The sequence below is a fragment of the Lissotriton vulgaris genome, chromosome 5 (assembly GCF_964263255.1).
Source record: "Lissotriton vulgaris chromosome 5, aLisVul1.2, whole genome shotgun sequence".
NCBI classification, from domain to species: Eukaryota; Metazoa; Chordata; class Amphibia; order Caudata; family Salamandridae; genus Lissotriton; species Lissotriton vulgaris.
The window spans coordinates 482066439-482081306 of NC_141693.1; the positions used below are offsets into that span (position 1 = coordinate 482066439).

The 14868-nt window shown below is 48.2% G+C and overlaps 1 protein-coding gene across 5 annotated transcripts in view; it reads right to left on the minus strand.

The window, feature by feature from the left end:
- The window catches only part of ATP13A2 (ATPase cation transporting 13A2), an 831233-nt gene that overhangs the window by 313575 nt on the left and 502790 nt on the right, over positions 1 to 14868 (minus strand). For all 5 annotated transcript variants that reach the window (XM_086921931.1, XM_086921933.1, XM_086921932.1 and 2 more), the window contains 2 exons: positions 10719 to 10839; positions 7690 to 7769 (listed from right to left, as the gene is read on the minus strand). In XM_086921931.1, the coding sequence (XP_086778057.1) occupies positions 7690 to 7769; positions 10719 to 10839 (201 nt within the window). The remainder of the gene's footprint in view (positions 1 to 7689; positions 7770 to 10718; positions 10840 to 14868) is intronic.

Below are 14868 nucleotides of genomic sequence, written 5' to 3' on the forward strand. Positions count from 1 at the left end.
CACTCACTCACCCTCAACCCCTCACCCTCACTCACCCTCAACCCCTCACCCTCAACCCCTCACCCTCACCCTCACTCACCCTCACTCACCCTCAACCCCTCACCCTCACTCACCCTCACCCTCACTCACCCTCAACCCCTCACCCTCACTCACCCTCACCCTCAACCCCTCACCCTCACTCACCCTCAACCCCTCACCCTCACTCACCCTCAACCCCTCACCCTCACCCTCACTCACCCTCACCCTCACTCACCCTCACTCACCCTCAACCCCTCACCCTCAATCCCTCACCCTCACTCACCTTCACCCTCACCCTCACTCACCCTCAACCCCTCACCCTCACTCACCCTCAACCCCTCACCCTCACTCACCCTCACCCACCCTCACTCACCCTCAACCCCTCACCCTCAGTCACCCTCACTCACCCTCACTCACTCACCCTCACTCACTCACCCTCACCCTCACCCTCAACCCCTCACCCTCACTCACCCTCAACCCCTCACCCTCAACCCCTCACTCACCCTCACTCTCACTCACCCTCACTCACCCTCAACCCCTCAGCCTCACCCTCACCCTCACTCACCCTCAACCCCTCACCCTCACCCTCACTCACCCTCAACCCCTCACCCTCAACCCCTCCCCCTCGACCCCTCCCCCTCAACCCCTCACCCTCACTCACCCTCACTCACCCTCAACCCCTCACCCTCACTCACCCTCAACCCCTCACCCTCACTCACCCTCAACCCCTCACCCTGAACCCTACATATTGTATTACAATAGGTGTCACATTTGCGAAAGATAAAACTATTGGCATTGTAAATAACAAAGCTATTAATTCGCTATTTTCAAAACAAGCACATAAATAAAAAATGTGTCCTTTACAATACCAATAGCTCAAACTTTCCTAATGCGAGACCTACTGCATTGCTGTGCTTCTCTCCCCTGCTGCACTCTCCTGCTCTCTAGAGATGTGGCCTAACGACCAGAGCTGCCATCTAAGTCACGTAAATACAAAACATGTTGCATTCCAAATGCTATAGGTGTCACATTCGCGAAAGTTATAACTATTGGCATTGTAAATGACAAAGCCATCAATTTAGCAATTTTAAAAACCAACAAATAAATAAAATATGTCATTTACAAGACCAATAACTCCAACTTTTCTAATGCGAGACCTATTGCATTTCCAATGCTTGTTAATATAGTAAATGTAAGCCTGAAAGGACAGGCAAGATTCCCTGGGTGAGCCTTACAGGACGAGCTTTGTGACCAGGCACTGGTAACATCTGACAGAGTATTTTTCACCACAGGCCAGCTCTGGGATTGGGGAGTAATCAAACATTACAGACACATTCCAATTGTGAATTAAGTTGCAACCCTCAAGAAAATGAGGACAAGATGCCCAGAAACAAAACAGAGACTTTATGATGCTCAGACACTCATCTTCCAAAGGAGCGGGCTTCCAAGAGGGGCAAACCAGAGGATACCTATCAGCTTGGGAGAGACAGTTATAGTAGAGATTTTACAGGCATTATATTCTGATAAAATCACAGCTGTGGAAGGATCAAAGACAAGCTCACTAAGAAGGTTCATGCTGTTGAACAGGAGGTTAAAAATGGCAACACCAAAACACGCTTGCTTGACACACGGACCAAAAAATACAAGTCCGATCGATCACCAGAAGTTCCCGAGATCGTGACACAAAGTCCATGATTACATTTGAGAACAAAAGTGAAGAAGTCAAAAATACTGCCGAAATCTCCAACGTAAGAACGCTGGGTGAACTAGGGATTCAAGAAGGTAATGATATAAGCCGTATTCTGGGTGAATTTTTCCTTAAAAAGGCAGGTGTGGGAGCCTTCAATTTCATTGGATGTACACAGAGATAACAGAATTCCTAAAGGAGGCAGAGAAAAAAAAGGGAAGTGGCATTGGCCTTATTGTTGACATGAGGTCCCCAAGACAGCCTGGAGCTGGTGAAGAAAAGAGTTCTAACCCTTTGAGGTAGCAGAATCAACATTTCCCAAGACGTACGCAAGCAACCCAAGTCTGGAAGCACGATCTACAACTTGTTAAGAAGGAATCCTCAGACGCAGGGATGGAGGCTTCAATCAGGCACCTTGGAAAGGTGGGAGTCGTCTGAAATGGGGCCATAAAAGTCTTTATGCAACCAGAAGCGGATAGAATTCTTCGGGGTTGAAAGCAAAAAAAAGAAGTACCAAGCTAGACTATCTTGGATTCCCCAGCGTCTGTATTGCAAGTGAGTTACAGTGGGTGTTGGACCTGGCATCTTTGGCGTGGGTTTCCCCTATCTTTTTGCCTCTACCTCCTGTATTTTTGATGCTGTGCTGGATTTCGTTTTTGCTGGTTTAGATGCTTTGGACACTCTGCAACTGCTGATCAGTGCTAGAGTGTAAGTGCTCCCTATGTAAATAGTTATTATGATTGGATATACATGATTGGCATTTTTGTATCACCATGAAGTCCCTAGTAAAGTGCACTGGGTGTGCCAGGGCTGGTGATGACAAATGCTACTAGTGGGCCTGCAGCACTGATTGTGCCACCCACATGAGTAGCCCTAAAATGGTGTCTCAGGCCTGCCACCGCAGTGCCTGTGTGCAGACTGAACTGCCATGTCCTCCTGGTCAGTGTCCCCACTGACCAGGCCTAACCCTTCCCTTTTTGTGCACATTGGTCACCCCTTTGGAAGGCCCAAGGTACCCCCCTGGGCAGGGTGCAGTGTATGTGAAAGGTAGAGCATGTACTGGTGCAGGTGACATGCTCTGGTAGTGAATTACAGCCATTTTCGTTTTTCACTATTGTAAGGCTATTTTGCTCCATAGGTTAAAATGGGGGATGCTGGCTACAGTGGCTACCAGCATTTCTTCCCATCGGAACAAGATAGGACATAAGAGTCTAGTATCCCTGAACTCAGAATTTAATAACAAATCTTTTAGTAAAGGTTGTTTATGAATCCGGTGTTTGAGAACAGCCCTTTTAGAAAGTTTCTGTTCTCTTGTCTGACCTTCCTGTTTGCCTTGGCCTGTTTGTGTATTGACTGTCTGGTTTGAGAGTGACAGGGGCTGGGGATTCCCCAGGAGGCTGGCTGAGTCAGCCCTAGGCTGAATGACTGCATTTGCAACTTGAGTGGTGGGAGGAGATAGCACCTGGGCCTGAATAGGGCTGTGCCTGCCTTCCACAATGCTGGCTCCACCTCCTGCTGGGCGGCTGACGACCCTGCCCCTCACACTGAAAGGAAAGAAGAAGCCAGGAAAAGAAAGTGCTCAAGAAACACCCAGAACTGGTTCAGACCAGGCTCAGGGCCCACTTGCACAAAGAGAACAAACACTTTTAGGGGTATAAGTACAGGACCTCTGACAACAGAAAATTAGATCATCCTGGAATCAAGAAGGAACCTCTGCCAAGGAGAAAGCTGAAACTGAAGAAGGAAGATTGTCCAGCTGTTGCTCTGCTGGACTGACCTGCTGTTGCTTTGCTGCAAAGGAGAGGGGAAGGACTTTGCTTTGTGCTGTGTCCCCTTGCTTGAAGGAATCTCCAAGGGCCTCAGAAGAGCTGGCTCCCTGTTCTGAAGTCCCAGGAACAAAAGGACTTCACCCCCAGCTTCCCCCGAGCTCTACTGAGAGAGTTCTGTCCTTCCTGGAGTGCTTGGCCCATGTGTGGGGCCTCTGGAAGTTGTACCTGTGTTGGGAAGCTGGAAACTAAGCTTGAGAGACTTTGCTACAGAAAAGTTATCGCATCGCTCGCTGCAGAGCGCATCCCCGACAGTGCGAGGAAACTCCAGCTGCTATGAAGGTCGAGATCGTTGCAGCGCCTGTTGCCGCTGTCAGAGCCGTTGCATCCTTCGTTTGCGGGACGCACCCGATCAGTGCGGGAAGTCTAACATCGCTGCGAGTGTCGTTGCAGAGCCTGTCGTCGCTGGGTGAGATCGCTGCACCGCCTGCTTGCGGATCGCATAACGTCGCTGCGAGTCTCATCGCCGAAGCCATCGCATCAAGGAGCTGCAAGAGAGATCACCGCTGATCCACGCATCGTCGCCCCGGAGATCGTCGCAACTCCAAAGATCGTCGCATGGTGCCTTTGCGAGAATAAACTTCCTACGGAACCTACGCACCGGAATCCAGACAAGTGGCCTTCCTCCCCATACAGACTGGATTTGTCGCAACACGCCCGCTGCTGCAGCGGGGCTGTCGCAAATGCCTCCCCCGGGTCTCAGGAGCAACGCATCGCTTGTTTTCCACCGCACCAGCTTCTGCTTTTGGAACTTTGTCGCAACTAAAGGTACTGTGAGATAAACGTGACGCAACTGTGAACTTTTCACGTAACTGTGGATTATTTTTATCGCAACCTAAAGAACTTTATCGCAACCTTAAGAACTCTTTTGAAACCATATTCTTGAACTGTATATGTTGGATTTTTGTCGTTTTGGTCTTGTGTAGTCTAGATTAAATACCTTTATTTTTCTCAACTGTTGTAGAGTCAGTTTGTGGTGTTTTCACTGTGTTACTGTGAGTGTTGGTAAAAATACTTTACACATTGCCTTCTGATTAGTCTTGACTGCGCGTGCCAAGCTACCTAGAGGGTGAGCAGGGATTATCTCAGAGGGTTTCCTCCTTGCCCTGACTAGAAGCTAGGGTCCCTATTTTGACAGTGGTACCTACCTCTGCCAACTAGAGACTCCCAGATATAACAGTGGGAAATAGAGAAGTTAGGGGAGGGAGTTCATTCTTGTTCTCTCAAATACAGTACTCCATCACCCTATATTACTCGTAACGTCCAGCTGATAGGGGTGGGACGGAGCGGGGGGGGCTCGGGGGAGAGTAGGTTTGTGCTAGGTTTGATTGCTGTATTGGTGTTTTTCTTTTTTCTGCTCCTAAAACGTACACCTGGTGTCCTTGTGGTACTGGCTTCACTTTTATGACGATTCATTATTTATAATAAAATAAAATAAAAATGTGAAAAAATAATAATCTGCAACCGAGAGATTAGGAAATGTAAGAGCTAGGCTGAGAAGACAAATCTCACTAGAAGGAAAAACGGATATAATATCAGGTCTCAAACAAAAGAGCTAATCGTGGATTTCAAACACAATTAAAAACAGATGGTCCACCGTTTCAGCAGCAGCCGAGCAACGAGATAAGGACACCATGAGCGGAAGAAAAACTCATCTATAAAAATAATCGAATTGCGGGAGGAAAAACACAATCCACAAGTTGTACCTAGACACGGTCTACTTTAGTAGTCACCTCACAACAAACAAGTATTGGGAAAGCCAATATGTCGCACGCTTGGACTGCCAATGCAAAAAAAAGTGCAATGACATGTACACAAGCGTGATGAAGAATGGGACTGTATGCACCACCACGCACTGTTTCACAAAGACCAGGTAGTCATTATGCTAATTAATCTTATTTTCCATTCCAAAATACAAACTTGAGATGGGAGCGGGGGAAATGGAGGAAGGGGGGGTCCAAAATCTGAGCTGGATGCAGGAAGTGGGGGAGCAACAGGTGAACTGGATGCGGGACCAACATGAGAGCTTGGGCGGGCAGAGGGAACAACAGGTGAGCTGGGGCGGGCACAGGGAGTAACAGATGAGGTGGGGCAGGCGGGGGTAGCAAAAGATGAGCTGAGGCATGTGAGGCGGAGCAACAGGTTAGCTGGGGCGGACGGGTCAGAGCAATCGGAGAGCTGGGGCGGGCAAGGGAGCAAGAGGGGATCTTAGGAGGGTGCAACAAATGAGCTGGGGTGGGTTGGGGTCGCAAGTGGGGAGCCCGAGCAAGCGGGGAGCCAGGGTGGGTGGAGACCAAGCAGGAGGCTTTGGGTGGGGAGCAAGCCGGGAGCTGGGGTTTGCGGAGCAAGCAGGGAGCTGTGGTGGGTGGGGAGCAAGCGGGGTGCCGGGGTTAACAAGAAGGTGAGCCGGGGAGGGTGGGCAGAGCAAGGGGAAGCAATGAGTGGATCAAGGGGGGAAGCGTGGTGGATCAAGGGGGGAGCCTGGGTGGGTGGTGGAGAACGAAGAGGGGAGCATGGGTGGGGGGAGCATGGGGGTAGAGGGAGCAAGGGGGGAGCCGGAGTTGGTGGGGGGAGCAAGGGTGGAGACGGGGTGGGTGGGGGAGCAGAGGGGGTGGGGTGAGCAAGGGGGAGCATGGGGGAGTTGGGGTGGGTGGGGGAGCAAAAGGGTGGAGCCGGGGTGGGCAGCAGTAGCAAGAGCAGAGCCCGCAAGAGGGGAGCCGGGGTGGGCGGAGGGAGCATGGGGGGAGCGAGGGTGGGTGGGGGAGCAAGGGGGGAGCGAGGGTGGGAGGGAGAGCAAGAGGGGGAGCCAGGGTAGGGAGGGGTGAGCTGGGGGGGAAGCAGGGCTGGGGGGGGAGAAAAGGGGGATGCAAGGTGGAGCTGGGGTGGGTGGGGGGAGCAGGGGGGAGCCGGGCAGCAAGGGGGAGCTGGGGGGGATAGCAAAGGGGAGTCATGAGCAAGGGGTGAACAAGGTGGGGAGCCGGGTGGGTGGGGGCTCATGGAGGGGAGCCGGGGTGAGTGGGAGTTCGCAAGGGGAGAGCTGGGGTGGGAGGGGGAGCCAGGGTAGGGTGGGGTGAGCTGGGGGAGCAGGGGTGGGTGGGGGAGCAAGGGGGGAAGTAATGTGGAGCCGGGTGGGTGGGGGTAGCAAGGGGGAAGCCGGGGTGGGTGGAGAAGCCAGGGTGGGTGGGTGGAGCACGTGGGAGCCGTGAGAAAAGGGTGAACAAGGCGGGGAGCCGGGGTGGGTGGGTGGTCATGGAGGGGAGCCGGGGTGGGTGGGGGGAGCAAGGGTAGGGTGGGGTGAGCTGGGGGAAGCATGGGTGGGTATGGGAGCAAGGGGAGAAGCAAGGTGGAGCCGGGTGGGTGGGGGGAGCCCATATAAGGTGGCTAGCCGCAGTGGGTGGAGGAGGCCAAAGCAAGGCGGGAGGAACAGTGGGTGGGGGGGGCAAGGGGGAGCTGGGTGGGTGGGGGGAGCAAGGGTGGGAGCCCGGTGGGTGGGGAGAGCCATGGAGAGCAAGGGGGGAGCCAGGTGGGTGGGTGGGGCCCCAGGAGAAAGGGGGGAGCAGGGTGGATGGGTGGGGGGAGTAAGGGGGGAGCCGGGTGGGTGGGTGGGGAGGAGGAAGGGGGAGCCTTTGGGAACAAGGGGGAACCTTAGGGATAGCAAGGGAGAGCAAGGTGGGTGGGGGGAGAAAGGGGGAGCCAGGGTGGGTGGGGGTGCAAGGGAGGTAGTCTTTAACAACAGGCTGGTAAAACCACTCTGCAGATGAGAACTAAAAACAGGAAGATGTATATGGGGGATGGGCTTCATCTTCACTAGGACTGCTTTTGTGCAGCTCAAAAATGCTTTGGTCACTACTTCCTTGGATGCAGATATGGCATCAGTTTAAAAGAAGGAACCCAGGAGGTAGGGCTAGGCTGCACACCCACGATCAAAGCAGTCTTAACATTACAAATATGCACCTTTGAGTTACTTGCCCTAATAAACCAGCAGGAAAGAAGCCAATTTTGATCCCACTAGCCTACCCCCTTCTCAATACATATATTTCTGTGGCAAGCCTTGACAAGGAGTTTCATGTACATATGTGAATTGGTAGTTTGGATTACCCATTTTGAACAGGCACATGGTGGCTGCTATATCGACATATATAAGTGAAAGGATATTACCTGACTTTTTCAAAGGTCTGTTTCCTTTCCAGCCAGATGTAGCGCAGTCCTTCAAAGATGTAATATCGTAGGACACCATCCTAGACACATAAATCAAATTATAGTGAACAAATTGAATAGAACCCCTCTTAATGCACGACAATCTTGAATCGAACATCTCCCACGGTGTCAGTACACTTCAATCTTTATATAGGGCACTGATATTCCACAACAGAGCCACAAAACTTATACACCAACAAACCTAATATTTATCAGTATCTGGTTGGCGCATGCTTCAGCCTGCAACCATATTGGGGTACCAAGCTAATCTCCTTTTACAACTGCTCTAAACTTTACCCTGTGGCATCATACACTGTCTCCAGTGCCCTGTTAACTTAAATATTTCTACAAAACTAATTGTAATCTTGTATATGTAATGCAATTGATTTACCAGAATGTTGACAAAACTTCAGCTACCATACTACATAGCTTTGCGAATGGAAGGTCTTAGGCTAGATAAGTGGTTTAACCTTGGCGTGGAACTATATCACAGGCCAAAATACAAGTGCACTATAGCTTCTATATTTAAGAACTATAATTTTTAAAAAAATGAGGTGTGGACCTATGTCACAAATTTCACTAGTATCACTTAGGATTCTGCATTACAGAAGGACCCTGTTTCAGGAAAGGCAAGTGGATGTCTAAATCAAGGTATAGTATTTGTATTATGTTAAGATGCAGTGCCTTCAGCACAGTGCGGAAATATCTCACAATCAAACATACAGGAAAGCTCCCCAGGAGAGACAAATATTTATAGGGGCCTTCTGTAAGGAGGGACAGACGTGCTGAAAGTCACTTTTCCTCACGGAGTGGTGTTTTACAACCATGCTGATGCCATGAATATACTACTAAGGCAACAAGAACCAGAGAGATATCTATAACATTTCTTGATGGCTACAAGGCATTGACAAACGGGTGAACAATCGTCCTAAAACAGAATTGCAGCAAGTCGATGTGATGGTGTTCAGTCCCTCGTGTTCATCTGCGGACCTCAAACATTAGGTCACACTCAGTAGAATCATGCCCAGTACCTGCCATTGTGGCCAAAGACTTTGGAGTCACTCTCAATAAAGATCCGTCCTTTAGGCAACACAACATAAAAGTCCAGATCTGGCAGCATAACCCAGTGACCCTATTTTTAAGGTATATGGACATTTCCCCATGAGTCACCCACCAATCAGACTATCACAATAAGGTGTAGCCTTGGCTACCGAATTAAGCCCTAGCACAGAAAGCACCAACAGGAAATGCCTAACATCTAATGTACTCCCTTTGCATGGCCTATAAGGAGATCTTTTATAATCAAGGTCTAATGTTTACTTCCCTACGCTTTTCAACTGTATTGCTGTTGGCAGCCTCGATTTCTCAGAGGCCTTCTACTCAAAGACCCAATTATTTTGAAAAAATATGCAGACGGATGTCTTATCTATTGGTATGGCCACCTCTCACTTCTTTGGTCGTTAAGCTGCATCATCTAATTTTTTTTCTGTGGGATATAAACATCACCTGGGGTTATAACTGCTTTAAAAACCCAATCCTTATCAATGGAACTTGGGTAACTTCTCATACTTGCTCAGGATTTCTAGTGAGCTGACCTTCAGGTCTACGATATCTTTACATTAAACGTGTTAGTATAATAGTTTTTCAGAAAGAAGGTTCCAGGACATAAACGTGGACAGTAAAACAGTTTGTCTGGGCAAACGTTGCACAGTATCTGTACTCCATTATAATAAAAATACTTCTTATCTTTAAAAGCCAAGCTGGATATCAAATAACTGCTTCTGCTTGAACAAGCCCATCTCTCGAATCTTTGGAAAGAAACGTATAGGATTACGCAAAGTTCATTTCCAATTTTCACAGAGAGGGAGCAATAAAATTGAGACATTAGGCGAGATTTGTTGGACACACTCCATCCTTTCTTCCCATATGGGGTTTGCCACAACATTATACTAATAACTAGGGCCAGGCGAAATTTGAATTATGCGGCATAATTTATGTAATTTTGTGTACTGCTTGCTATGCAAAATTCCCCAAATTGCTTAATTATGGTGCAATTTGTGGCAAAATTATAGCACAGGAGTTCAGAAACAATCTAACAACCAGAACATGAGCATCTGTTGTTCACAGCAACTGTGTTTTTGCACAAAATGTGTCCTTGCAACAGAAACTGATGTGGGTATGCATTTCTCTCCAAACTGTAATGCTGAATTACAATCTTCATTTCGTGTAATTACGAAAAAATTTACATTTTCCTGAAGTTTGACGTAATTACACGAAAGCAAATTAGGTGAACTTTGTACACCTTCTAATACCTCAGTCTATCAAGAAGGCTATTTCCATATCAAACTAGACTCAGCATATAAGTGCTTTCGTCCTAGAGATACGGGGATCCCTGTGGGTTATTCTTAAGTCCATATACAGAGGCCATCCAGTGGTTTCCCGCTTACCATGTTTGGAAATGGAGATGGGTGGGACATTAAGACTGTGTGAATTGATATCCGTAAAGAGAACTATATTCTATGAAGACACCAACGATTCATGGTGATCATTTTTTGCTTGATTGCTATAATGAAATCAAAAGGAGTGGAAATAAGTTTCCAGTTCCCAAATAAAACCACCAAAAGAAGATAACTGCTGGTGAACAATAGTGAAGGGATTCACCTGTAGTTTGTGATATGTTAAAACAAACTGAACATAAAGAACTTAACACAGCACCCTGCTTCAATTTGCATTTCACAGTTTGGAGACAATTACGTTTAGTTTTGTGGGTCACTCCAGCTTTGTAGGCTATTTACACAGGTCATCACTTTTTTCATATTTCTTGTCCTGGTCAGTAAAGTGCCGAGGAAAGAATATAGACTGGTACCTGCTTTGCCCAGATTGCATTCATCCCTATTAAAAGCGAGAAGCAAAGGCGGGTTTGCTGCATCTCCTAACAGACACTACATGGGGTAAGAGCACAACTCCCTGCGACCCATGGTAGTTCATACCTCCTCTCTCCGGTGCAGTTGGATGGTGTCCTTCCATTCGTCATCCTCAATGACCGAAATGGCAACATTTGCATTCCCGCTCTCAGCCTTCTTTCTAGCAGCTTCATAGCGATGGTCATAACTGTACACAGGAAGGAAGACTAGATTTATTCAAAAGGGAACACATCAAAACAAGAGAGCGGGGGATCACACATTATAATTCTGTGGCCAGACTGTCAAAGAAACAAGTCAACTTCTATCATTGGCAAACAGACAGGAGTGACAGAAGTTTAACAAACTGACACTGATGCTTAAATAGTACCAGGTGCAACTCATACAGTAACATTGCAGGCTTGCTTACACATGCAACAGGTGCAGAGTTTGTAGCAGTAGTGCAAGCATTCTTCAAACAAACCCATGGGACCATGGGACCTATCATAGAGAAGAGATATAACACCAGTAGGAGCTTTACTAGCTCCTTGTATAGTGAAAGAATACAGAAGAGAAAGCACAGGCTGGTCAAGCTTCTCCCCCAAACTCAAAACAAGTGCACCATGGACTGCAGTCACTATGTGGCTTTTAAGGTAAAGGAGAGACAAACAAGCATTTGCAATGCAATAGGTCTCGCAATAGTAAAGTTTGAGCTATTAGTATTGTAAATGACTTTTTTTTAATTAATGTGTTGGTTTTGGAAATAGCTAAATGAATAGCTTTGTCATTTACAATGCAAATAGTTATAACTTTTGCTATGCTAATGGAATCATGCATTTGATCTGCAATGTTGTGTTAACACTGTCTATGCTAATGGTCACAGTCCGCTTCTGGGGACAGGGGGCTGCTGGGGGTGTTTTGTTTGCTGGCGCATGTCGGTGGTGTTAGGTCACGTGGGCGGGAGTCACATGGACAGGGATGGCACTTGTGCAAGTATCAAAGTTGAGAGCATGTGAGAGGTAGAAAGCTAAATGTTGCAGGGGCAAAGTAGTGTGTGCATTTTGCAGGAAGGTGCTAAGCGCGAGTGCATTGTTAATGCTGCAATGAAAAGTGGACATTAATTGTAAGAGTACACTGGGAATGCACTTTCATGGTGATGGATGGCATCAGTGGTTGGAGGTTTTTATTCGGATGGCGGGCGAGTGTGTAAATTAAACTTGAGCTTAAACGAGAGATTGCTGCGAAAGTATCAAGAGGGGCTAATTGCTAAGTATGTTACATGTATTGGGGGCGTGATGCTCTCTCTTCTGCCAGCTTAATTTATCTTAGGTTGAAGGGATGGGGTAGGTTTCTGAAGAATGTAGAGGGGGCTGGAGGGTTGCAGTGCTAGGCTCTGGTGAGCGACAAACCTACGGCGGGGCCCAGGTCACTCGGGGTGAAAGCGGTCTAAAAGGGAAAAGGCGCAATACAGAGAGCAAAAACTTCTCGCTGGGCAGGGGGGGGGTGGATGTTGATATGAAGGACACACTGGGAGGCTGCACGTGGGGGACGTTTTATGCGTTTTGATACAGCGCGGTGTGTATGTATGCAAGCAGTGACAGTGTGTATAAGCAACATATGTGCTTGTGTGTGGAGAAAGTGCATGTTTGTGTAAGAAGTGGTTGTGTGTGTAAAAAGTCCCTATATGTGTGAACACTGTCTGTATGTGGTAAGTGTTCGTATTTAAATAATGCTTGAATGTAAAAGTGCTTGTGTGTATAGCTGCTTCTGTGTGCACAGTATCTGTGTGTGATAAGTGCCTGTGTGTGTTAACACTGTCTATGCTAATGGAATTATGCATTTGCTCTGCAGTGTTTGTGTATGTGCGCAGTATGTGTATGCGAGGTATGTTTGTATATGAAGAGTGTCTGTATGTGTAAGCAATGTCTATGTGCGTAAGCAATGATACTGTGAATGAGCATTCAATGTGCACATGTATTTACACTGACTTACATTTTAGCAATGATAGTGTTAATGAACAAGCAATGTGCACATATGTTTATTACCATTGTCCATTTAACTGTTAATAGCAGTACTATACAGCACTATTCCTTAAAGAATATATTTCTTGTACATACTGTTGCAACCATTTTTTTTCAGTTCATATGAAAGCAGATATTGAACTAACAGTTAATGTAGCTTGAGCCACGCATTCACATTAAAAACATTCATATAAATAGCAGCATTTATGTATTTTTTTATGCTAAGACTACATTACATGCTGTAGCAGCCTTAAACATTTGTTTTTAGTAATTAGACTTGAAGGCACTGTTTTCGAGCTAACATATAAGCAAACACTAAATTTACAGAACTTTTAGTTTGTGAAATATATATTTTTTTAAACACCGCAAAATTTTGCGCAATTCAACATACGTGCACAAACAGTACATAATGTTTGTTTTATACTTCCCAACCCTCACGTATTCAGTGACACATGTTGCCCAGAGAGACACAACACGTGTTAGGAGTAGGCATCGGCCCTATAAGAGCACAGGTAACAATAGGAAGATGCAGTGCCTCTCTATGACAGTCTAGCTGTGTTTACTGTTGAAATTAGCTTGGAAATATGACGTCTGGGGTTCCGAAGCCGATGGGGCTGAATTATCCTGTCATCTTGCGAGGTCGACAAGACGAGCAATAATCGTTCGAAACTAAAACTCGCCGCCCTAGGTGCAGCGAGAGTTAAATAATGCACATTCTTTCTTAGCATTAACAGCTTGCGCTGAAGCCCTGTCTCTTCAGGCTTGTTGGAGGATTGGGTCAAACCTCAGCTTGCTCCAGCCTAGGCTGAAGCTCCTTGGGTGTGTGCGCCTCACACTGCGGTGGTGGTCTGGGGGGGGGTGGGGAGAGGGGAGCGTAGGTTCGGTGCTCGTTTCCCAGCCCTTTTCAGTGTCAACAGACAACAATTACTGACACAAAAGCCAACCTTTACATATGGGGCTGCGCGCCTGCGGGGGAGAGGGCGGGGAGGGGAAGGGGCGCATTACACAGCGAGGACTGGGTGGGGATGCAAATCGTCCTTCTTGAGACTCCTTTAGGGATAAAGGCTCTGAGGGACAAGATGAAGCTTTTTTGCCAAATTGCCAGTTCGCGTTGCCCCGCTGGGCCTTTGTTACTCAAATGATGCCCACGTTGTCAAAATTAGCATTTCTATGTACTGTTAATGGGGGTACTGCAGTGCGTGCGGCAGCAGCCATAAGCACTTGATGTTTATAAGCAGACTGAAAGACGCTGTTTTTGGGCTTGTTTTTAGTTGGGTGAGAGTAGGCTGTGCGAAAACGCGCGCACATGTTTTTTTTTTTCATTGCTGCCACGCCTGAGTATAACTGCTATAGCAGACAGTTCATTATCGAAGCAGCATCGCGTCAAGTTAGCCTGCCTACATTATTCGATTAGACGACAATTAAGGATGAAACGAACCGGACTCCGGAGGTGTGGGGGGAGGTGGGGCCTTGCTGCTCCGGGGTTTTTCACTGCTCAGTGCCCAGCAGCCGGCCTGGTTCCTCCTCTGCGGCGATGCCTCGCTCCTACCTCAGACGCAGCTTCCCCCTGACGGTCTCGGACCTGTCCCCAGTGGCCGGCTGTGGAATTGCAGCCCCTGCGCCAGCAGCAGCACGCGTTCGGAGCTAGGAAGGGAGCACGCGCACGCTGACAATCTACGCGTGGCCCCGTCTGTACTTGCAAGCCGTCACGGTGACAATACATTTTGGTGGCGGGAGCGGTGCTTCGCGCTCCAACACCAGCTAGCCCTAAACGAGACACACCCAATGGCTGCCGAGGGAGAGAGGGACACGGACGAGGCAGAAAGAGCACGGTAAGTGGGAGGGGGGGTTGTATCTGTGTGTGTGTGTGTGCGCGCCCGTGAGTGGTGGGGGTGCGTGCGTGGCGGGGGGGGAAGGGGGGTGCATGTACGTGTGTGGCTGTGTGTGCGTGCGCTTGTATGTGCCTGCGTCTGTGTGTGTGCCTGCCTGCGTGTGTGCCTGACTGTGTGTTTAGGTGAGAATCAGAGGCAGGGGATGTGCACTGCGCCGGCTGGGCGTGCGCGCTCACGAGGTCAAATCTCGACCACAAAAAGTGCGTGGCACTTTGCTGTCCTCATTCCCCGAAAAGTAACAACATTAGTTGTCTCCCTAGACAGCAAAGCTTTGCTTTGCTTTCGTCTAGCGAGACCTAAAACCAGACCGTGCCAACAACACCAGTA